Source organism: Malaclemys terrapin, chromosome 7, assembly GCF_027887155.1.
Source record: "Malaclemys terrapin pileata isolate rMalTer1 chromosome 7, rMalTer1.hap1, whole genome shotgun sequence".
NCBI lineage: Eukaryota > Metazoa > Chordata > Testudines > Emydidae > Malaclemys > Malaclemys terrapin.
Genome location: NC_071511.1, coordinates 62056542 through 62080819, shown reverse-complemented (window position 1 = coordinate 62080819; position 24278 = coordinate 62056542). Strand labels below are relative to the sequence as shown.

Genomic DNA, 24278 nt, shown 5'->3' with positions numbered 1-24278 from the left:
GTATTCCCATGGGCGCCTTTTCTTGGCCGGAACTGCTGGCAGAGTGGACTCCATTTTGGCCACGAGTGCACTAGAGTTATGTGTGTGAAATACCATGTGCTCCTGAATCAATCCTTCAGCTAATCAAATGCTCATGCACAAAGATCAGATACCCATGAGCCTGCAAACGTTGGGCCAGCAGCCTGCCTTGTACAGAGATGTGTGTCGGAAACCAGGATGGAGATGGCCAGGCCTAGTGGTCAGAGCCAGAATTAGGAGTCCAAGGTGGCCAAAGCGAGGCTGGGGGACTGGGAGCAAGGCAGCAGCAAGGCTGGGATAGGCTAAGGAGTTTTGCCACCATCAGGCAGAAGAGAGTTCCAAACCCTGAAGTCACACTGAACAGATTGAGCTGCTATTTCGCCTGTGGGGCTTATATACCTGCTCCGGGAATCACATGGCCAGTTTCTGGCTTGTGGATTGGCTGGAACCTAGCACAGGAGTGATCATGGGATTGGCTACAAGCATTGCCTTTGGTGTGAGATCTAAGGTGCAATTGACCTGGGGTAAGTGATTGGTCCTTTGATTCTGGAAGGAACCTGAATATTGCTCTGATTCTTGGTATAAGGGACCATCTATCAAAGGCAGATTCACCTGGAATGCAAGACAAATCGGAGCAGAGAGGGGGACTGTCTGTGACTCCATGGTTAGGCTGTTATAGCGCCTGAGCAGTTTACATTTGATAGCTGGTTGCTGAAATCTAAGTATAGAACTCACAACCAGTTTGGGGGTGTGCCCTGCTTCCTAACCGTCTGCCATGAGGTTGGTGCTCACGCTCATGAGCCACTGCCGGCAGCATTACAGGCAGCAGAGTCTTTACAGGTGTAACCGTGCAGTATCTAGAAAACAAAGGCAAGGCAGAAACATAACCAAGCCCTCCACAAACAGCGGGAGACGATTCCTAGGAGTGAGCTGATGAGAAACAACAGGAGTGGTGGAAGCCCATTGCTCGGGGGTGGACAAAGCACTGGAGAATGCATCTGTCACTGGAACAATCTGTGCTAACCCCTGCGGCAGGGTGGAGGAATGTTCCATCTCTTCTGTGATTCTATAAATAACAACTCCACCCCCTCTGTGCAGACACATGCACAGCCCAGCACACACGACCCCAAACATAGGCATGCATATATGTGCATGCATGTACCCCCCCACACACCTACATACATGTACCCTCCCACACCTGCAGACACACACACGTGTACCCACCCCCATCTGCACACACACACAGTTGTACTCACCCACACCTGCATGCAAGCACCCACACACATTTGCGCACACACATGCGTGCACCCGCACACACAAGCACCCATGCACACAAGAATAAAGAACAAATTCCTCCCCGTAGGCCCAAGTGATCATGTTCTGGGTCTCTCTGTGCCCAGTATGATGTGCTGGCTGTCCCTTTAAGATAGCTGTGCTGCTGCAAGCCCCAATCTCAGAGTAGGCACAAGAGCCCAGCCTGGGCACACAGGACATGCCAGATCCCAGCTGCAACCCCCTTTGATCCATTCCTGAGCCCCCCTCCAGCCCTCCATCCCCATAGTGAGAGGGGGGCTCCCAGCAGTAGCAGGAGGAAGACAAGGAAGCATGGCCTGTCTCCCCTCCAATCCCCTGCCAACCTGCCCGCATGTCCCTTCCCCGGCCCTATCCCCACTCGCCCCTGCACCTCTCCCCATCCACTCCTCCCCGCAGAGGGCTCCCCAGCTCACTGCCCCCTCTAATCCCAACTGCTTCACATACATTCTCCTGAAAATACAGTGAGTCCCGCCATTGCATAGTGCAGTATAATCCAGCCATGCCCCAGATATAGATGCCAATCTTCATCATCGTCTGCGGCACTGAGAGGGGGAGGGGTGGGTGGGGACTTGGCAAAAGGATCCTGTGGGAACAATGGGGGTGTCACTAAAATAAGAGCCCACCACACCAACACACACACAGCACCCGTGCCACACCGCATCTCCCCAACACAGAGCACCCATGTCATGTCACACCCGCACCCCCCCACACAGACCACCTGTGCCACACCACAACCTCCCCCAAAGAGCAACCCCCCACACACAGACCACCTGTGCCACACTGCCACCCCATGACACACAGAGCACCCATGCCGCACCGCAGCTCCAAACACAGAGCACCCGTGCCACACCACAATCCCCTCCACACAGAGCACCCGTGCCACACTGCAACCCCCACACATAGAGCACTTGTGCCACACTGCAACCTCCCCCCACAGAGCACCCATGCCACACCGCAACTCCCAACACACCACTCTTGCCACACCGCGTCTCCCACAGACAGAGCACCCATGCCACACAACAACCCTTACACAGAGCACCCATTCCACACTGCATTCCCCCCACACAGAGCACCCATGCCACACCACAACCCCCCCAGAGCACCCTTGCCACACCACAACCCTGCACACAAAGCTCCCGTGCCATACCGCAGCTCCCCACACAGACCACCCATGCCACACTACAACCCACCCCACAGAGCACCTGTGCCACACCCCGACCCTCCAAACACAGAGCACCAGTGCCACACCACAACCCTCACACAGAGAACCCGTACCACACTGCAACCCCCACCCCACAGAACACCCATGCCACATTGCAACTCTCCCAAACACACAACACCTGTGCCACACCACAACCCCTCCCACATAGAGCACTCATGCCACACAGCATCCCTGTATCCAGAGCACCTGTGCCACACTGCAACCCCCTGACACACAGAGCACCCATTTCACAACCCCGCTAAACAGAGCACCCATGCCACACTGCAACCCAACACACAGAGCACCCGGGCGACACTGCAGCCCATCACACAGAGCACCCGTGCCACACAGCAGCCCCACACACAGAGCACCCACACCAAAACTCCCACATATACACTAAGCACCCGTGCCACACCACAACTCCCCCAAACACAGAGCACCCGTGCCACACCACAACCCCGACACAGAGCACTCAGGCCACACCGCAACCCAACACACAGAGCACCCATGCCACACCACGACTCCACACACGGAGCACCCGACTCCCGAGCCACACCGCAACCCGCCCCCCGCCACACACACAGAGCACACGTGCCACACCACAACCCCCACGCAGAGAACCCGGACCACACCATACACACACTCCCGCCCACCCCCACACACGGAGCGCCGTTGAACACCACAACCCCCGCCCCTAGCCAACCACCCGGTTCTCCCTCCCCACAGCTCTGCTCGTAGTGCTGGGCGGGGAGGAGTCCTGGGCGGAGCAGGAGAAGCCGGGGCTGCCAGCGCCGCCGCCTCTGCAACGAGGACCCAGGAGCCGAGCCCAGGACGGGGGGTCCCTCGTGCCCGCAGCGTCCATCGGCAGTGCGGAGCCGAGGTGGAGCTGGAGCCTTGGCCGCGGGGCTGGCCCCTCCCTGCCCGGTAGGCAGCGTGGAAGAATAACTGTCTGTCTTTGTGTGTGCGCTCGCGCGCAGAAGATGGAAGGTGTGTATGTGTGTGTGTGTGTGTTTGTGTGCAGAGGATGGCGGATTCTGTGTGTGTGTGCGTGCAGAGGATGGCAGTGTGTGTGTGTGCGTGTGTGCGTGCGCGCAGAGGAAAGTGGGGTGTGCAGAGGATGGCAGGGTGTGTGGTGTGTGTGTGTGCAGAGGATGGCGGGGAGTGTGTGTGTGCAGATGGTGATGTGTGTGTGTGTGTGTGCGTGTGTGTGTAGAGGATGGCGATGTGTGTGTGCAGAGGATTGCGGGGGGTGTGTGTGCAGAAGATTGCGGGGTCCGTGTCCCTCTTGGCCATGCGGTGGGGGAGCGGGCCTGACCCTGCCGGGATGCTGGTGGCTGCGAGTGCGGTGGGGCCATGCCCCGTGCTGCCTGTGCCGGGGGAGCGGGCAGCGAACGCAGCCTGACTCCGCTCGGGTGGCTCCAGGGTGACCCAACCCCCTGCGGCCAGCGGGCGGCGAGGTGTCCGGGCCCGTCCGCCCCCGGCAAGTTCCCGCAACCTTCCTCCTCACCCTACCCCTGGTCCCAGCCTCCTGCCCGCCCCACTGCCCCCCAGCTCCTCACCCAGTCCCTTCCCTGCCCCAAACCCTGCTCCTGGCCCCCCAGTCCTCTCCCCACAAACCTGCCCTTGCTCCCAGCTCCTCACTCAACTCCCTGCCTGCCCCCGTGCCTCACAACCCTGCCCCTGCCTGCCTGCCCCCTCCCTGCCCCTATTCCTGGCTCCCTGCCTGTGGTGAGGGCTCTCACAGTGGCAGCTTGGCACGTTTGGAGGCAGCTGGGTGAGCTGTGGGGTCACCAGCAAGACACTGGCCTGTCCTGGGGAGAGGGGGTCAACCTGAGCCATTACTGCACTTGCTGCTGATGAGATCCCCTTGGTGTAGGGGGCTCCTGCGTGCCCAGGGCGTGGGGGCAGGCATGGACACGCCAGTCCTGCATGGCTCAGGCTAGGATGCTGCTGTCACATTTACTGGAACTAACACTTCTCATCAGGGCAAAACCAAACCAAGAGGAACAACCCACCCCAGCTGCTGGTTCCAGCATGGGGCATGCTGCAGGTGGACGCAGCAACAGCCCTGGGCACTGCGGGCACAGCCCTGCCCCAGCCATAGCCCCAGCAGAGGACTCTGCCCCGGCCGCAGAGCGTACAGGGACGCTCACAGCTTTCTGGCCTGGGGGGACCAGCAGGGAAGGTGGCGCCTAGTGCCAAGGCTAGCCTGGCACGTGCGGAGGGAACGGGACCGTCTGGCAGAGTCCTGGCTCCACGCAGGCTATGCAGGCTGGCCGCTTGGAACCAGCAGGGACAAGGCAGGAATCGAGGTGCTCAGGGCCGGAGAGCAGATTTCCCCCTTGGAGCAGCTTCACAGCGTCGCTGGGGTCTCTGGCTGATGGGCTGGGAGTTTTGCAGCCCTCGGGAAGCCTGGGTGGGCATCCTGGCCTCTCACCTGCCTGGCCCGGGGGGCCAGTGCCAAGGGAAGCTGAGGCCTTGGCTATGGGGGAGGGGTTTGCTGCTCTGCTGGAGCTGAATCTACTTCTCGTCGCTTAGAAACGAGCGTGCTAATGCCTGTGCCGTGTGCAGCCTGGCGCTCAGCAGAGGGCGTGGCTGGGATCAGCGTGGGCACAGCTCTGCTGCGTGGCACAGATACAGGGGAGGGGGGAACAGCAGATGCGGAGCATTGCTGACTCCCAGCCTGGCGGTGGGGGATGCTGCTATTCCATCCCTCACCCCCTCCAGGAGCCAGGCACCAGCCTTCCCTTCTGTGCCCGACACCCCCTTCCTGGCAGGCAGCCCTTTCCCCTTGTCCTCAAGGGGCTTCCCCTTGGTACAGCTCCCGCACTGCTCCCCACTCCATTGCCAGTGATCTGCAGCCAGTTCCATGCTGCCTCTGCTGGGGGGCTCTGTGAAGGGCCCGAGTGCAGCTTGGCTCACGTGTGCAGGGCTACAGGCCTGGGCATCCATTCTGTGCCCCGCAGCTCCCAGCCCAGCTGTACCCTGGGGCCCCCATGGCGCTCAAGCCCTGCTGCCTCGTATTCCTCAGCAGTGTGGCTCCCAGGGGTTTGGGGTGCCCAGAGCAGATGGAATCCTCCTTTCGTTCCTGGCCTTGTACAACCGCTGATTTGTGCCTGGAGTCCTGGGGCCAACACGCTGGCAGGGTGCCCATGTGAAGGGCCAGGTGGGAGCGTGGAGGCCAGGACACAGAGTGGGGCCCCATACACTTACTACAAGGAGTGCACCCATTAGCTTCTACAGAGGGAGCCCTGTGCCTGGCAGGACTGAGCCATAGGCACTCGGGGCACAAGGTGGCGCCCACCTCTCTGGATCGGCTCCTTCAGCCGCGGAGGGTCTGACAAATCGCTGCCATCAGGGTTCCCTGCTGCCAGCCTGTGGATCAGGCACCATGTGCCCACTGCTGGCTTCCCAGCCAGGATCTGGCCCCTTCCTCACTGGATCCAAGTCAGGGCCTCGACACGTCCTGCAACGCCAGCAGGGCACGTAGCCCAGCCGCACATGGCAAACCTAAGCTCCCGCAAAGCCAAAGGGCAAGAGCAAGGGCAAGACCCTACCTGCTGTGCCCCCAGCCCAGTTCCTGTGGGTGCTGTGCCTGGAGGGGAACGTGGGAAATGGGCTCTATGGCACAGGGAGATGGACTGGCCTCGCAGAGTGAAATAGTGTGTGATGGTGACTGTTATCTCTTGCCCTCCAAACCCCTGCAGCCCTCAGCCTCACATGTTGCCCTAGCCCCCAACTCCATTCCAGCCCCCCATTTCCCCCCACATTCCCTGACCCTCCAACCGCTCCACATTTCCAGAGCCTCCCAACTCCCCCAAAAAATCCACATTCCCCAGAGCCCCCACATTCCAGCCCCCTGAACCCCCACATTCCCTGAGCTCCCCAACTACACTCCAGCCCCCCCCCACACCCACACATTCCCTGACTGTCCAACCCCTCCACATTCCCCAGAGCCCCCCAACCCCACTCCAAACCCCTGAACCCCCACATTCCCTGAGCCCCCAACCCCACTCCAGCCCCTGCATCCCCACATTCCCAGAGCCCCCCAACCTCTCTCCAGCCCCTGTACCCCCCACATGCCCCTGAGCCTGCCCATACACCCCTGCATCCCCTTGGTGGTGGGAGGCAGTAGATCATGGCCAGGAGGAGCAGCGGGGGAGGGGTTGGGATTTCAGAATCAGAGTTCAGTTCAGGGCTGACCAGGCTGGCTTTCAGGGGCAGCCATTCCTGTGCTTGCCCGGGATCCAGTCCCCGTGGACGCCCCCCACATCAGCCAGCCCCAGGCAGAGCCCAGCAGCCAATCCCTGCTGGGAGGGTAACACTCAGGGCAGCAGGCCAGGCACAGCCAGATTGTTGCTAAGGCAGGGCCCTGGGTTACCCGCCTGACCACTCCAAATTTGATTGGAACCTGGCGCACAGGGGCACAGCTCTGCTCAGATTTGGCCCAGCCACGCCAGCAGAGGTGGGGCTCTGCCATTAGCACCCAGTTCCGGTCAGGGGCCGAGGCAGGGGCGTGGGTCCCCTGCAGCCCAGCCTGAACGCTGGCACCGCGCCTGGCCCTCCTAGCCCTGGGGGATGGCACCGCTTGCGCCGACACCCCTGCCCTGAGCCTGGCACTGACGTGCCTCTTGGTCCCTCTCGTTCCAGGTGCGGGGGGTAGCACCGGGATGAAGAGACGCACCGCCACCTGCTGGACTCTCCTCCTGCTGGCTGCCTTCTTCTGCGACAGCGTCACCTGCAAGGGTGGGCGGGGCGGAGCGCGGGGGGCGGCCCGTGGCCGGGGCATGGCCCGCAGCCGAGCCAAGGCTGCCCCTCGCTACGGCTCCTCAGGAGCGGGGCTGCGGGTGGCGGCAGCGGCGGCGGCGGGTGCGGCGGCAGGCGTGGCGGCAGGAGCGGCCCACAGGAGGATGAGGATCTCCGGAGAGTTTGGTCCAGATGACGGCTCTGAGTTCCAGGAAGGCAACAGGACGGGCAGCAGCGTGTACAGCTACCGGTCGTGGACCTCGGCTGCCCGGGCCCAGGACACGGCGCACCTTGCCATCTCCCTCTGCCTGGTGACTGGCTTCTTCCAGCTCCTTCCCCTGTAAGGGCCCACGGCGCCCGACCCACCCTCCATGTGTTGGAGCCGGCAGAGCGCCACCTGCTGGGCCCGGGCAGCACCAGCCCCATCCAGCTGCATCTGCCCCAGCCCCCTGCAGGCCAAGTGGCTCTCCTGCCTGCCGCGGGGCTGGAGCAGCCTGCACTGCCCAACGGGCTGGAGCTGGAGCAGCAGCCAGCAAGGCAACTGGGGCAGTGCCCCAGGGCCTGATCCCACTGGGGCTTTGCTCTTGGCTGTGATGAGGGCAAGTGGTGCAGCCCGAGGCCCCCAGCAGGGGGACCTGGAGCAGCTGCTGTGGGTAGCGTGAGGTTGCCGGGCACTGCCATCACTGCAGCTTGTGACGTCCCCACTCATGCTGATTGACATGGACATTTCCCAAAGCACTGGCCCTGTCAGCCTGTGCCACGAGGGGCAGAGTCTTGACTCACAGGGTGGGGTGGGGCCAGGGCCCGCAGGATAAGGCAGAGCATGAGGGGCGGAGCCTGGGTCAACAGGCTGGGGTAGGGCCATGGGTGCCAGCTCCCTGTCTTGGGGCCCCACTCTCCTGCCGAACTGGGGTAACATGGAAGGGAGGCCAGAGCGGCCCTGTGTGTCCTGTGGGGGCTGTGGTGAAGGCCGGCTGGGGTGGAGCTGCATGGTGAGGGAAGCAGCTCCACTCTGTCAGTGCCAATGTGGAGCAGGATCTCCTGGGGGAGGGGGAGGAAGGGGTGTGGGGATCTGGGACTCTGGGCCAGTCTGTCCAAGCATGTGGGGGGTCGGAGCTGGGTGTGATGCGGGAGTCCACGTCCTCCTGGCTTGAACCCCAACCGCTGGCACTGACTCAGGCTGGTGAGGATGGTGCCGGTTGATTCCACAGATGGAGGCAACGATTAGAGCCAGCTGCTCCCAAACCGGAGATGAGTCCCCTGGCTCCTTTACACCCAAGGGCCCTCCTTGCCCAGCCGCCGCTTCCTCAGCACTCCCAGAACACCCCCGCCCTCCCCAGACTGCCGGACACTGGCTGAAGGGGTCTGAGCCCCACTGATCTCAGCAGCGCCCACCAGGATGGACTGGCTCCTGCCAACTCACTGCCCAAATGGGGCCTGTCGAGCCAGGCTGCTCGGGGAGAAGCCTGAACAGCACTACCAGCCGTAGCCCTGCCTTGGGAGCCGCTCAGCTGCAGGTTGCCCTGACTTACGCCCTGGCTGAGCTGTGCAGCCATGCAGAGCTGTACTGTGTTTCTGGCCCAGCCGAGCCACCTCCCAGCAAATACGCCAGCTGCTTTCGATAGGGCTGTGAAGCGGGTGCCCATTGCGGTGCAGTGCCACCACGGGGAAGGGTGGGCTCAGGTTTGCACATACAGCAGAAGGTCAGTCTCTTGGTTTTGCATGAAAACCACGGTGCCTCAGCCCCAAAACCTCTGTGCCTAATCACAGCACAGCACGGGCACATCGGAGGTGTTCCAGGAAAATCGATCCGTTGGCGTTCCAACTGCTGATCGGTCAGAAATTGGCCCCAGAATGAGTTCCCACTCTGAATGCCCTGATTTTGCAGGCCCCTCTAGCTTGAGAACGACACAGAATAGGAAGTCCAGAAGGCGGGTGGCAGAGCGATCAGGCAGAGGGAGGGGAGCGGTCTTTGCGCTCAGCCTTCATTTGTTAATTTACAAAAGGGGATTAGAGGGTTGGGTCACAGTGGTTGATTTGTCTTGTCCCGGTTAGCCAAAGGGGCCATGGTTTAGTGTCCTGATTCGTGGGGGGAGGCCATGGTGCAGGAGAGCTGGGAGGGGTTGGGACAAAGCCGGTGCACCACCTCATCCCCTGCAGAGGAGGCTGCCCTTGGGGCTCTGGGGAAGTGAAGACCCTGTATCCTCTGGAGCAGGGGAGGGGTTTAGGGGAATGCCCCCCCCATTCAGGCTGGGTTAGTGCTGGACCCGGCCCCAGCTGAAGAAAATGCAAAGATTTCAAGCCAAATGTGGGCAATGCACAGGAATGCTGGTCTTCACCCGGCTCTCTGGGACACAGGGTAGACACCTGCTTCCTTTGCAGCCACACGCTCAGCAGGCCTCCTGGTGCACTGCCAGGCTGCCAGTGCCCCCCACCCTGTAGCCTTGGGGAAGGTGCACTGAGCTGAGAGGCAGGAACTCATGAGCTCAGTGCTCCTTTCTCCTGCCTGCGGTCATATTGCCGTGCACTCCCCAGAGCCTATTCTCCCCCCGCCCCCACCTTGCACTCCAACCCCAGGAGGCAGTCAAGTAGTAACCCTACCCCCTCTTACTATGGTAACCGATGCACAGGGTCACTTCAAGCAAATTGGGACTAACACCCCAGCCTCTGGCATGACTGACCCAAACTCAGCCACGCTGTCTGGCAGAGTGAATGTGCCAAATATACGTGCTTTGGCTACCCTATCCCTCACCATGAGACGACACTCCCCTCCAAGGGCAGGGAGAGGACCCAGGAGTCCTGTGTCCCGTATTCCCACGCTGTCTAGCAAATGGTCAAGTGTACATCCCTTCCCCCTCGAGTGGCTAGTCCCCATAGGAAAGCCAGTGGCACTGGCAGAGGTGTGTGCTAGGTCTCCAACAGGCCAGAGCTCAACCCTGCTGGCTGCCACAGCAGCGATGGTTTCCAGCCTGTTCAGTGCTGTAAATGGCAGAGCCCCATGCAACATGCTGCAGGTACCGCCAATACAGTCACGCGTCCCATGGTGGCAGGTTAGGGATGAGCTTACTGAGCCTTGGCCAGCAGCTGTGCTGCCTGCTGAGCCACTAGTAGGTTTGGGAAGCCGCTGCAGCGGGAAACTCCTCTGGTACCAGCCAGCGTGTTTGCCAGTGAGCTCTGGGCACCGGCTGAGGGAGAAACTGGGCTCAAGTGACCGAGGAGCTGATTGGGGAAGTGCCCATGGGAGGGGAGGAAACTGCCCCCAGTTCCACTTGGGGGTAAAGAGGGCAGGAAACAGGCAGATCCACGTGGGGATCCAGATTGGTTGGAAGCCAGCTCCAGAGTTACAGGCCCTGCTCTGGCTCCAGCTCGCAGCCTGGGGGCCTTTCCCAGCACAGCCAGGAGAGTTAATACAGTCTCAGTCCTTGCAGCTTTTCCACAGGGGGTGGGGGGAAGAGTGCTCTCCCCAACATCTGGGAGGCTCCACCCTGGAGGGGGGCAGATCCCCCTGCTCTGCACGGGCCAGGGGAGGGGGCTCCATGCTCCCCCCCCCCCAGGCTCACCCTCAGCTGTCCATCAAACAGCTTGGCTTCCCCACATGCCGTCAGGTGTGCTGCCTGGCATTGGCACAGATGCACAAGCTCTGGCCCCTGAGAGCAGGCTGTTCATGGAATCACTGCACTTGGGGCACAGGGGTTCTGGGCTTTTTTAAAAAAATGCCCTCTACATTTTGGACCAAACTCCCCCACCACCCCCACTTAACCCACCAGCAGCCAGAGGCAGGATGCAGGAGGTAGATTGGCACTAAGCTATTTCTTAGTGCCCTAGGACTGGTGGGAATCCCCCCAGGCCCTGCCTGGCAGGCTGGGCTTCAGGCACAGTCTAGACAGCCCCTGCGAGCGGCCAGCTCGCTGTATGTGCATGTGAACAGTGTAGTTATGACACCCCCTCCTCTCCATGCAGAGCCCTGCCCCAGCCCCTTTGCCAGGCCTAATGCCAGCCCACCCAGCAAGCAGGGGGCCGTATGTTCTTGCACTCCCGTTTTTAATGTTCCTTGTTTGTAATGGTTTTATACGTGTGTTCACGGTGACGTGGAAATAAAGTCTAGGAGGAGAGTCCGACTCACTGAGCTGGGGAGGGACATGCCAGAGTGGCACCTGCTCATCAGAGGGAGGACAGGGGTATCTTGCACACACACCCTCTTCCAGCCCTGGGGCACAAGGGCTGCCCCCCTTGCACTTGGCATGGGGCCTTCCCCTGAAGTGCTGCAGGCTTCTCATCCCATCACCCTCCATTGCTGCCATGGCTTTGCAGGGATAACGCTTGGGGGGTTGTGGGGGCTGCTGGGCTTGTGCCTACACTCTGGGTGCAATCGCTGCGTGCCCGGGGGCATGGAGAGGCTGCTCAGCCAGGCTGCCTCGCTGAAGCAGAGGGTGAGCTGTGAGTGCAGGGGGAAGCACAGAGCACAGTCCATATCTGACGGAGCACACACTATCCCCCCACTCGGGTACAGCTGCCCTAGCCAGCACCAAAAGAAGCTTGGATGGCTGTCTCTAGCCAATTGCTCAGTGCCTGTGGGGGCCATGGGTTCTCCCATTCCTGCTCATTGGTCATGTATGGCCTGCAGCACCTTCCCCCGCGGCTCCCCCAGAGCTCTGGGAACAGGCAGCAGTTCAGCCCTGAATTCTCACTGGGAGGTCAGGAGATCAGAGAGGTTAAGGCCAGATGGGACCATTCAGTCTCATCTCGTGCAGAGCACAGGCAGAGAGCCCACCCCGTGATTGCTGCCACCGGCCCCTATCCAATCCTGAGTTAAGACTCCATGTGACAGAGAATCCCCCAAGTGCCTGGTCAGCTATTCCGTGCGTTAAGTGGCCTCACTGTTAAAAGCGTGTACCTTATTTCCAGCCCAGTCACTGCTTCCAGCCCTTGGAACTAGTGTAGCCTTTAGCTGGTGGATTTAGGAGCTCTCTCCTACTAGAGATTCCTACCTTGGGGAGGTTGATGGACACTGTGATCAAGGAGGGTCTGGTCTGTGAGGAGGACTCCTGTGTGGTACCTTGCCCCAGCAGACTCAGCCCCATATGGAGGAGGCTCAGCTACTTCACTCCCCAAGGGGCCTAGCGGCAGCTGGGCACAAAAAGCAACCAGCTCCTGTGGGGCAGTGTGAGCGGTGCTGCAGTCCCCTCAGTCCTTGCTATACCCACCCAAGTGCAGGGGCAAATGTCACTACACTCAGACCACTGCCCACTACAGCAGGGAACTTGTTCTCTGCCAGAGCTAACAGCTGTCCTATGTCTGCAGGGAAGCACGAACCCTGCCACTGTGGGATCCAGCCCTTACATCAGAATCATGTTCACAGTCTCAGCTTCCAGCACTCAAACGGGGGCCTGCAAAGAGGACCATGAAAGTGTGACCTGAATGTGAGACACAGTGACGCTGCCTGAGCCCATTGCTGGGGGGGAGAGGGGAGGGAGCTGCCCTGAGTGACTGCCATGGCGACGATGCCTGCGTGTGCAGAGCCTGAGCATCTCGCTCTGAGAGAGGGGAGCTGCTGCTGCCCCTTGGGTAGTATCTGAAACCTAAAGACAATTTACATCACAACACTTAGATCCCCCCACAAATCACTGCAGCACGAACATCCAGCTCACATGCTTGCCCCCAGTGCCAGCCCCCAAGAACACCAGCGACACAGTGCTGTGTTAATAAATACCAACGTGGTGACAGGGTGGAATTGAATTTAATGGCCATTAAATCCCAGCAGCACAGGGCTTGGATTTCACTACACGTGCCCCAGATTTTATTTTAAACGAAGCTGCCACCACACGCTGTACCTGCCCTCAGGATCCAGGCCCAGCACCTGGGGCTTGCTGGCCACTAAAGACCAGTGGGCTGCCAGCACTGTGGCAGTGACAGAGCAGATGAGGGTTTGCCCGCACACAGCTGGAGCCCTTTGGTCCATGCTGTGGGACAGCAAAAGAGCACCTCGTGTAGAAGGGGTCCCTGGCAGGGTGTGCTCTGCTCTTCCAGGAGACACGGAGGCTGGCTCTGCCCACAGAGGCAACAGCCCAAAGGAGCACGAACCTACGCAGGGGAAAGGCAGGGCCCTGAACTGCCCCAAGACTCGCCTCTCCCCCCTTCCCCCAAACAGAGGATGTGGAGTCCCTGGGCTAGGGTCTGTTCACAGCACATCACCCTTGGGGATGATGGGCAGACAGAGCCCACCCAAGTGATGACAGGGGCCCTGGCTGGGAAGCCAAACAGACCCCCATGAGGGCTGCTCTCCTGGCCATGGCCATACTGACCCCAGAGCTGCATGTGCATGGGGCAGGAGGAAGGAAACAGCCTGGGCACCACCACATCCCGCTGTGCCCGTGAGCCGCCTCCAAGCCATGATCAGCCTGCGCAAGAGGATGGCAGCTGAGCTCGAGCCAGGCGTGGGGGCTGGGCAGGGCTCAGTCCAGCAGCACCTGGCCCAGCTCCCCCTTGCGGAAGGTGCGCAGGAGCTCATAGGCGGCTGCAGAGTAGTCGGGCGCGATCACGTTCACGTCCCCTGCAAGAGAAGGCAAAGGCTGTAGGTGAGTGGGGCGCTCATGGCCCAGCTCAGCACCTCTGGCTGGGCTCCAGAGTCCACGACTGTACAGACACAGCCCCAAATGTAGGCTGGGAGCGGGGGGAGAGGAGCTAGCCCTGGCTGGTCCCTGGGTGCTGCATAGCCCTGGTTCCATGCAAACTGACACAAGAGGCTCCCCCACAACACACCACGGCTCAGAGATCCTCCCTCCCCACACCCAGTCACCAGACTCCATTGCTCCAACGGGCAACTCCTGCCAGCCCCCACTGCCCTTCCTGGTGCCAGCCCCACACCTTGGCCATGCCTCTTCAGGAAATCACACTGAACAGAGAGACTGCAGTTGGCAGCAGCTGGGGCGCTCCTACCCTGCATGCCTTTAGGCCATGGCGCTCCCCCAGAACCTGCAGTGGGTGGGGCATTCCCCTTCTGTCCCCCACCCGCCCAGCTAGGGGGCTCCCTCGTCCTCTCCTCAAGCCTTGGAATCTCCAAGTGGCATGGGCACAGCACTTACCCACCTCCCCACAGGCTCTCCGCCTGGCATGGGAGAGCACTCAACTGTTGACCCCCCCCAGCTAGCTCTCACCCGTCCCGCCATGGGGTCCCAGGCCTGCAGGGGCACTCACCTGTCCCTGTGAGCACCTTCACTTTGTGCGTCTTGCCCAGTTTCAGTGCCACCCGCTTGAGCACGCTCTCAATGTCGTCGCTGGGCTCGCCCAGCCCGTAGCGCTCCACGTAGCTGTGCCAGGGCAGCGAGAGTGGGTTAGCACCAGCCAGGCCAGGGTACAGGGCAGCTTTCCCTGTGCAGAGCACTTCCGTGCTCAGGAGCGTGCAGAGGGATGGTGTGGCTGCACAGCATGCAGTGCCTGTTCTGGGGCAGGGCCAGCACCCTCCATGTCACAGTTGACCAACCAGCCACACAGAAGACAGGTCCCAGGTCCTTCCGGGCTCCTTTCAGCCCCATCAGTGACCCAAGCAGCTCTACTGCCACCTCCTGGGGACGGCAGGGATTTCTGCACATCCCTACCTATGTGGTGTCCCCGCTGCCACTCTACAAGGACAGCTGCCAGCGCCTGCTGGCTTCGGGGGCCTCTGGCAGCGAACACCTCGCTGCTCTGGCATGGGGCAGCAGGGCTGATACCTGCCCTTTCCAGGTGGGAGCCTTCACTAGCAAAGAGACAGGTTTCAGAGGGGTAGCCATGTTAGTCTGTATCAGCAAAAAGAACTAGTGACTAACAAATTTATTTGGGCATAAACTTTCGTGCCCACGAAAGCTTATGCCCAAATACATTTGTTAGTCTCTAAGGTGCCACAAGTACTCTTCGTTCTTTTCACTAGCAAAGCCACCCAGAAACCCCTGCAGACCCTCTGTACAGGAGGCTGGCTGTCCCTTTCAAGCCATGAGCGCTGCGCCTCCCAGTGGCCAGAAGAGAGCACTGAAGGCACCAGCAAAGCACAGCAGCCGATTCTGGGACAAGAGCTGCATTTTGTTCAACAGGTGCCAGCTCTTGCCAAGGCTTCAGGCCTCAGCCAATCACAGACAAATTCATTGCTGGAAACCAGTCTGTTTCTCCTGCGCGTCAGTACGGCTAAGGTGGGTACTGAACTTAGAACTTTCTGAAATGTCTGTAAATTGCTGCTTGCATCAATCACACTTGTAATCTCTTTATCACAGGCTCTAAGATAAATAAGTGTTTGCTTTGTAACTGTAAACAGTGTTTGCTCTGGAATGGTGAACCTGGCAAGGGGCATGTCTCCTGCCCATCAGGCAGGGCTATCAAAACTAAATGAGCCATTGTGGGACATCACAATACAAAGACTGTGTTAATTGTCCCTTCACACCCGTGAAGAGGCTAGGAAGGAAATAAAAATAGCTAACATCTCCTTTGACTCTCCCAGGGCTGGAGCCACAAAACAGAAGCAAAGACCCCCCCAGGGTCAACCTGGGTTAGCCCTAAAAGACATTCAGTGCTGACAGATTGCTACAACTCCATCACCTTTAAAGACCATAGACACACTATACGGTTGCCTGTTTTAACCTTAAGACTGCTCTCATTTCTTTTCCTAGTGAATACATCATTAGTTAGTTTACCATAGGCTTGGCTACAAATGTTGTCTTTGGTGTGAGATCTGAGGTACAAATGGACGGGACTAGCAGCAACCCAAATCTTTTGTGATCTTTGGTGCAGAGCAACCAGCCCTCACTAAGTCCAGCTTGCCTGGGTGGCAAGACAGACCGGAGAGCCCAAGGGGACTGTCTGTGATTCCATGGTGAGACTGTTCTAGTTCTTTAGGAACCCACTTGTTACTGGGCTGGTGCAATCTAATTCTAGACCATGCAACCAGCCTGGGGTGTCGCCCTGCTTTTGATAGTCTGCCCTGAGGTTGGCCCTCAAAGTCATGCAGCGTGACACTCTGCATACACGCGCTGGGCACCACTCCACCTCCTACAGCCCCTTGTGGCAGCTCAGTGCAGGGGCACAGCCAGTCAGGCTCACATCAGGAGCGGACAGACCCTCCGCTCTGGCAAGGAGCGCCCCCACTGCAGGAGCTTCCCTGCCAACAGCGAGCACAAGAGCAGACTCCAAGCAAGAGCTGAGGGGTGGCACTGGGGAGACATGGGCAGGAGCCAGCTCCCAAGACCAGGGAAGCCCCTGGGGTCTCAATGTATGAGCCCACCCAGCCCCACCCCCCGACCCCACAGCAGCCAGGTGCTCAGGAAGTGCTCACCTGAACTGCTGCTGCTTGTTCAGGGTGTACAGCAGGTAGTCGGCCATGACGCCCTCGCCCACCAGGTGGTCCCGGATGGCCCCTATGAGACACAGAACAAAGTCTGAGTGCCAGCCACGCAGGGCAGAGGGCAAGAGACAGCCCCGTCCGCACTAGCCTGGGAGCTGTGCCTCGACCCCTCTCCCTCAGGGCTCCAGCCGCCTGCTCTGGGGCTGGCTTGGTCAGCCTGAGAATGTGTGCACAGGGCACCTTCGAGGCGCTGCTCCCCAGGAGCCACCCTGGGCACAGCCAGGCTCCAGCCCACAGTGCCAGACACAGTATGGAGGTGGCCACTGGCCTACTAAGGAGCTCCCTGGGGTGGAGAAATGGGCTGTTCCTACTGAGCTCTAGAGCCTGCAGTGCCACCCCCACCCCGGGGCGAGAGCCCCAGCAGCTGATCTCCTGGATGTTCACCAGCTGCAGCTCACAGCCAGTATGGCCAGGCAGCGGAGAGGGGCCGGGCAGACAGCTGGGCTGGAGCACATGCGCTGAGTGATGCTCCCTCTCCAGGCAGCTGGGAGCAGCAGCCTGTCCCAAGCTGGGCTCCTCAGAGGAGGGGGACGGGCAGTGGCTCTGCCCCAAGCACCCAATAACAACATGTCTCAAGGCAGGGCCCGCACTGCCTCCACAAAGCCCTGCTGCCTTTGTGGAACGTGTCCCCCTCCCGACACTGTGCCCATGATCATGAGCTCCGGGGCTTCCTATCTCAGCCCCAGCAGAGCCAAGTGAGGACAGCCCCTGGCCAGAAGCAGCTGCAGCTCCAGCACCCTTCTCACCACACAGAGCCAGCTTCATGCCCGCCTCCACGCTCTCTATTCTCGGAGCCAGCACTCCAGGCGTGTCCAGCAGATACATAAGGGGCCTCTCGGAGACCTAGACAGGCAGAGGCAGGCTTGTTACGAAGCTGTGGGTCAGAGAGCAGAGCCCAAACCAGCACCCTGAGCAGTGCCAGCACAAACGGAGGGGACCGCTGACACTTCAAAGCCGATTCCCCCCACCAGCTGACTTGGGAATGGCGTGAGACAACACTGTGATCCACCAGCCCAGGGCAGAGACTCTGTGGAGCATGAACGCTGGCACTGGAAACGGCCCAGTACAACCGGGCACCCGCCCCAAAGAGTCCCTCGAGCAACCTGCCAGCAGCCCAAGGGCCAAAGCAAAGCACAAAGCAAGGCAGAGCCCAGCCTTCTCCTACATGGGTCATCCACAAAGAACCATACTGGGCTGGTGTCATCCAGGATCTTTCCTGGCAGGCAAAGGAGGCCAAGGAGGGTTCCACACCAGGTGTGGGCTTCTGGCGCTCTGGCTCTGCTGGGGGATGAATGGAGGTGGGTTCAGAGCTCCCAGCCCTTACCCAAATGGGTGGGGGTGCTGAATCCTTAGAGAGCTCTTCCCCAAACCCCCTGGGGCTACTGGAGCGCACCCCAATGTAACAGGCCCCATCATCCAACAGCCTGCATAAACATCGCCTCTTTCCTGAAGCCAGCAGGTCTTCTAGAGCCAGCCAAGAGAAGGCCCGAACCCAGGGCCACTTCCTTTAAAGGTGACCTTTACCAGCAGTGCAGAGACTACAGATCCTGGCATGCACTTCATTGCAGTCCTGGGGACCTAGCGAAGCAGTCCCCTCAAGCCAGGCCTGGGGGCCCAGCTCCCAGATTCTATCACTATGGAGCCACACGACCAGGCAGCACCCCAGGGTTATTCTGGAAGCTACCAATGCTGTGTTGTCCCAGAGGTCTCTTAACCCGGCCACCTTCTCACCATTTCAACTGAATGGCTACTGGCCTCACGCAGCCCCTCGCGCTGTGCACACATTAGCTACACACTGTGTACATGGCCAGCAGAGCGCCCCAGCCGGCCGTGCTCAGGGGCACAGCTCCCAATGACAGTACCTGGATTCTGGTAAGCACGGCCTTGGTGATCCCTGGCTCGCTACCCACACGGGACGCTTTCCCTTCAGGAAAAGGAGAGGCCCAGTCAGCTGGAGAAGGAAGGCTCACTCTGGCCTGGCCTGCTCCCAGGGCACTGACGGAGCTTTGCCACTGGCCTCGTGGCGCAGGGGTGGGCCCTGTGCATATCCAAGAGATCCCCCAGCCATCCCTCTGATCAGTGTGCCTCATGGGACTGACGTCCCAGAGCTGAGGCCCTGTTCAGCCAGCGCCTGTTCCCCAGAGAACCCCCCGGTTTCTCTCTCGCTGCTCCTAAGCAAGTTCTGCCAGCCCCTCTGCATCCCTCATCGAACATCACAGCAACGGCAGAGCAGCTGCAGAGAGGGGAACAAGGGCCCAACTCCCCTGTTGCCTCCAGGGCCTCCTAGCTAAACACTGGCTAAGCCCAGCCCTGCTCAGCTTGGGTGACTGAACAGCCAGGGAAAAGATGCAGCCTGCAGGGCCAATTCAGCAGCTGGGGGAGCCAGTTCTCTGCAGGAGAGGGTTGAACCACTAGGAGATCTGATGAACCCACCCCAAGGCCACCTCAAAGCCCCCAGTCCTCCAGGGATTTGTGACCCACAGGCAGGGGGTGCTCTCCCCCCGAGCCGCGGGGCACAATGGGAAGGCACACAAGGAAGTACCCTTTTTGAGGTGCAGCCTCCGCATGGAGTTGATAAGGGAGGATTTCCCCACGTTGGGCACTCCGATCACCATGATGCAGTACTCCACGTTCTGGAACAACAGGAAGGGAGATGGATGAGCCGCTCCCTCCCTTGGCAGCAATGCCAGGCAGCACCGCACCAGGCTCCACGTCCCACCCAGCCAGCCCCCAGATCCACCAGCCGGCACCGTGCCAAGCTCCCCATCCCACCCAGCCAGCCCCCAGATCCACCAGCCAGCACCATGCCAGGCTCCCCGTCCCACTCAACCGCGCCCCCCCACCCCTCCCCCACACACACCATGCAGGGCAGAGCTAACAACAGGAGCGTGGATGTGTCCAGGCAGATTAATTTGGATCTGCATGGAAACAAGGAAAGTCATAAGCCAGCCTTGCCAGGGAATGGCGGCCGGCACAGTTCATTACACTCTTGGCTTCAGCACAGTCAGGTAGACCATCTGGAAGCCCAGGCCACCAGTGGAATGTTTCCATCTGAACAGAGAAGCCAGACTCTTCTCCCACTCAAACCGTGGAAAACCAGATTCACTCCACTGGAGTCAGCTTCTCTGCACTGATGCTAGTGTAACCAGGAGCAAGATCCAGCCCCAGGAGCTGAGAGCATGCTGGGGGCCCTACAGCCACCAGAGCGCTGTATCTCCTGCTGATTCCAATGGGGACGGAGGGCTCTCAGCACTCTGAGAACCAGGACCTCTTTGGGCACCATCTACACGCCGATCAGCGCGTCCAGCTGGACAAGCCCTTTGCCCATGTGGGGAACCGGACAGCAGTGTGTGGGTCTCTCTCACACACTTTCCCCATTCTCACTCTGGCCCGTTAGCTGACCTCAGCTCTCTGGTAGCGCTGGCTTCTGCTGACCAGATCCGTGATGAGAGGGATGACCTGCAAGGCAATACAAAGACACATGCTAAGCAAAGCACTGGTGGCTTTGTCCCGAGTGGGTAGTACCCTGCCGTTAGACTCCTTGGCCAGCACAGTACTGCTACGAGCAGCCAGGCACAACTCACTGGCAGGACAGGCACGCCTCCTGCTACAATGCACCAGCAAGTGGGAAAGCCAGGGACTTCTCTGCAGCTAGCCTGTACTTTAACACAGTTTTAACTGGCAACTGCTTCCAAATGAAGGTGCTAACAGGATGGACAAGACACGGTGGGGTGAGTCCTTCCTAGCCGGCTTTCACTTCCAGTGTGTTCAGAGTACAACTAATGCACAGCTTTAATGCAGGCAAAGCAGGAGAGACTGGGAATGTTCACACTGATGGTTTCGGTCCACATAAAAGGTAAGATTCTCCTCTGCCCTCCGCAGGGTGGATGTCAACTGATACCAAGCTCATTTTGCATGCACAGATCTCCCATTGCAGGGCAGAATATGGGAGCTGAGGACTCCCCTGCAGGTCTGAGAGAAGCGCTTGGCCACGTTTGTGGCTGCATGAGCATTTAATAACATTTAAAATAATCAAAGCTTAACCCTGATGTCCCCGGCACGAGTGCTCAGATCCTACTTCTCAGTGTACCGCAACGGCCATGCCTGCCACTAGGGCACTGCTCAGAAAGGCACATTGTATGGATGTCAGCAGGCAGTGCTGCCCATGTGGTCTCTCAGCAAGCCTGGGGGAAGGTGCACTCAATGTATGAGTAAAGAGATGCTCTTTCTAACTGCCAGCGCCACAAACTCCCCTGGGCTTAGAGGTTCAAGCTGGACTCTTAGATCTGAAGTCAACAATTCCGAGGCGGCATTAGCTAAAGTGGAATCCTGTAGTCAAAATGTACTGCCGTCACTAATGGGACCTGATCTCACCGAGGCACCCGGGGCGCTGAACAGCTGAGTGCAGCACGGCTTGCCCTCAGCTCCAAGCAGTCACATTGCGGAGCGGACACACACCGTAAGGAATTGCTGTTAGAAGAGATGGGCTGTTACCTTCTTGACATTTTCATCTTTTATGCAGTTTGTGAAGAGGATGTTTTTGAGTCCTTCCTGCTCCAAGCGCTCCAGAATTTTCTAGCAAGAAATGAGAGATTTCTATGTCAGAGAATGCAGTGGCCCACGGTGCCCCCTTGCCCCAGTCACACAGGGCAAACCACGGTAAGGCTGCTCAGGCTGGAGCTAACTGGGGTGAAGCGTGCTGTAGCCATCAGCTGAGTTACCCTTCACAGAGAAGGCACTATGCTAAAACACAAATATCTGTTCAGCTCCCCACTACCTGTCTGGAAAGCATGAATGCTGGCCAGCTCAGAAAGGCCGACAGGCTCCTGTGGGAAACCCGGAGTCTAGACCCCCTGCTCTGTGCCTCCTTTTCCCTATCTGTAGAACGGGGATGACAACACTCAGCCAACCCACCATAGCTCACAGGGGTGCGGTGAGGATCAGGGAGTGTTACGTGGCTATGCTACCTAAAATGGAGACTGCAGGCTGAATCCAGGATCGTTCAGCCAAGTAGTATATGACAACAATGACAACAGCCGCAGCAACTCTGCTGCCTCTGCCGCACAAGGACCCCAGCCCCGTGGAGCCTCCATCCTGGCCCAGAGGACAGCTCTCTGGACTGAGCCTCACTGCTAGAGCCCAACAAGAAGAAAGTGTGTGAAGGGATGGTTCAAACACAGAGCTACTGGCAGATCAAGCCATCAGCAAGCATGCCCTGCACAGGTCACTGAACAGCCAGGTATCAGCAGACACCAGTGGGGATTACTGTCAGCTGAGTGAAGGAGCTGTCCAGGGGGAGCCTATCTCCCCCACTGCACCCACTGGTTGGCTGGACGGTCTCCAAAAAGAGCTGCAGCTGGCTTGGACCCTGTAAAGACGTGGCCTGTTTGACAGTCGGGGGGTGTTGGATCTCCTTAGTGCCATCTCGATGGACTGCTGGCCACATCCTGCAGCCGCAGCCTAGCACTGGGAGATGGAGGACTAAAGGAAGAGGGAACAAGGGATGTTTATGAACTGAAAGCCTTACTTAAATACTTCCCCGTTTCAAACACTTCAACTATTTTTCTTTTCTTCTGGATCTTTAATAAAAGACTGTTTCAAGGTGTGTTTGCCATGGCACTAAGCAGGCTGAGGCCTCTGTATACCAAACTCTGAACCTTATTTAACACTGTTTAACGTTGGGACAGTGCCTAGTTTATGTTAACACATTTGGCCCAAAGGGGAGAGCTTCTCCCCTCGGCGTAACTAATCCACCGCTGAGGCGCACTAGCTACATGAATGGGAGAAGCCCTCCTGTCACCATAGCGCTGTGTACACAGGGGGTAAAGTTGGTATGACTGTTTTGCTCAGGGGTGTGGATTTTTCAAGCCCCTGAGCCACATGGTTATACCACTGTAAGTTTATAATGTAGACCTGGCCTCGGCCCCAACGTTTACTCTAGATTACAAGGAGAAGCTGCATCAGTGAATTAAACAGGAAGATGGTTGTGAAGAGTGGGAGGAGAAAGACGTTAAACTGGGTTCTTACTGCTTTGTGAGTCAGATCAGCCAGGTCCATTTTGTTCAGTACAAGCAAGTGAGGTCTGATTCCCAGGGCCTCCTGGAAGGCCGGATTCCGGCCTGAGAATGGGATGTGCTACTGTTAAGGAAGCCAAAGAATTGAGACACCCGCAGTGACAGGGAAGGGTCCAGCCCACAGAACTCTGCTCCATCGGAGACAAACTCTCACCTCCCACAAGGCAAGTTCCCGCAGCTGCGTCAGCACACCACACCATGGCAAGGCCCAGCCAGGGAGGGAAGCAGTGGGGAACAGAGGGCAACACCCGGCCCGTGGGCTCTACGCACTGGCTTTGGAAAGACACAGCAGTGGAGGGGATACACATGGTGCTGCGCAAGGGGGCAGGGCTCCGCTATGCTGCTCGGGCTATGGCGGTGGTGCTACCAGCACAGCCTCCACCCAGGCCACCTGCTCCAGCCACCGAAGGATATTCGGGCATCGTGCACCTCGATGAGGCAGTCCACCTTGCGCAGCGACTCCTTCATCTGCCGCAGGCCTGCCAAAGTGGAGCCAGGTCAGCTGTGCCCACCAAGCCTGGCCAAAGGGGAAGGGACTGGCTCAGCCCTGCCCGCAGCTCGGACCAGGCCCTGGGCAGAGATGCCCCATGGGCCAGGCCCTTGCCTGCCTGGCCATAATAAGTAGGATGACCAGATGTCCTGATTTTATAGGGACAGTCCTGATATTTGGGTCCTTTTCTCATATTTTCTCCTATTACCTTCCACCCCCTGTCCCGATTTTTCACACTTGCTGTCTGGTCATCCCAATAACAAGGCGTCTGCAGGAGTCCGGACTTCCAGCGGGCCCCAAATATTGCGGGAGTCGGGACTGACAGGGCTACCATCTTTGAAAGGCAGCAAACCTGGTACCCCCGACAAGGCAAACCCAGTATCCGGAGAGAGACCACACACAGATCGATCACAGCGGGTCTCCCCCGCTTGGGGCGCCTGCACGTGGCGGGGGAGGCAGCTGTTCGGGGCGGGACGGGCTCCCGCGTACGCTGCGGCGGGGGAACGCGGCCGGCTCCGTAGCGGGCACAGACACTGCTCGTCCCCCGGGCGTTGGGAGAACAAGCGACTCTCTAGCCCCACGGCACACAACCCGGCAAATCCCTCAGCCGGCCCGGAGCACCCTCGGGCAAAGCGCCGCAGCCCAGCCCAGCCCCCCACCTTTGGCCATGTGCCCGGGGAACCAGGAGGCCACGTTCCGGCCGCCGAAATCGAAACGCTCCCGCCAGGCCCGCAGCGCGCCCGCCGCCAGCCGCATCCCGCCGCCGGAACCCACGAGCCGCCAGGGGAGCGACCCGGAGTGCGCCCTCCGCAACACCCCCCGCCCGGCCAACTTCCGGTTCCGGCCACTCACAGGCCCCGCCCCCAGACCAGTCTGCCGGGCCCAGAATAACGGGAGGAGCCAAAACGTCAGAACCAGAGCAGCGTCCCAACAACCATTCTACGGGGGGTGTGTCCCTCATCGCCTGGCAACAAGGCAGTCGTAGGCGCATCTATGACCCACCCCTGCCCGAACTCCGGGCCCTGGGCACTCGCGCTGTGGTGTGACTCCATTGGGGGCGGGGCTTTG

At 59.5% G+C, this 24278-nt stretch overlaps 2 protein-coding genes across 3 annotated transcripts; one reads left to right on the top strand and one right to left on the bottom strand.

Annotated features, from left to right (window-relative positions):
- The first annotated feature begins 3241 nt into the window (after positions 1-3241).
- Positions 3242-11391, top strand: SPRN (shadow of prion protein). The gene is made up of 2 exons (XM_054036156.1): positions 3242-3457; positions 7184-11391. Exon 2 carries the CDS (start codon positions 7204-7206, stop codon positions 7621-7623), a length of 420 nt encoding a protein of 139 aa, XP_053892131.1. The 5' UTR covers positions 3242-3457; positions 7184-7203; the 3' UTR covers positions 7624-11391.
- Positions 11392-12997: 1606 nt separating this feature from the next.
- On the bottom strand, positions 12998-24015 carry MTG1 (mitochondrial ribosome associated GTPase 1). Of its 2 annotated transcripts, none has more exons than XM_054036153.1 (11): positions 23870-24015; positions 23135-23199; positions 22674-22778; positions 21141-21221; positions 20049-20105; positions 19189-19279; positions 18509-18570; positions 17393-17489; positions 16578-16659; positions 14474-14586; positions 12998-13829 (listed from the first exon to the last, which is right to left on the bottom strand). In XM_054036153.1, the coding sequence occupies exons 1-11, from the start codon at positions 23964-23966 to the stop codon at positions 13732-13734; spliced, it is 948 nt and encodes a 315-aa protein (XP_053892128.1). In that variant the 5' UTR covers positions 23967-24015; the 3' UTR covers positions 12998-13731. The 2 variants fall into 2 exon arrangements, with proteins under 2 accessions (XP_053892128.1, XP_053892129.1); XM_054036154.1 differs by having other exon boundaries at positions 23135-23237; positions 23870-23952.
- Between the last annotated feature and the right edge of the window lie 263 nt (positions 24016-24278).

What these genes read in the sequence shown, in the direction of transcription:
- SPRN (XM_054036156.1), top strand. Translation starts at nt 7,204, where the DNA reads ATGAAGAGACGCACCGCCACCTGCTGGACTCTCCTCCTGCTGGCTGCC.
- MTG1 (XM_054036153.1), bottom strand. Translation starts at nt 23,966, where the DNA reads ATGCGGCTGGCGGCGGGCGCGCTGCGGGCCTGGCGGGAGCGTTTCGAT. An exon ending in GAGGCTGCACCTCAAAAAGG is followed by an intron (nt 18,571 to 19,188) that starts GTACTTCCTTGT and finishes CTTTTCCTGAAG; the next exon opens with GGAAAGCGTCCCGTGTGGGT. An exon ending in GAAGGTGCTCACAGGGACAG is followed by an intron (nt 13,830 to 14,473) that starts GTGAGTGCCCCT and finishes CTTCTCTTGCAG; the next exon opens with GGGACGTGAACGTGATCGCG.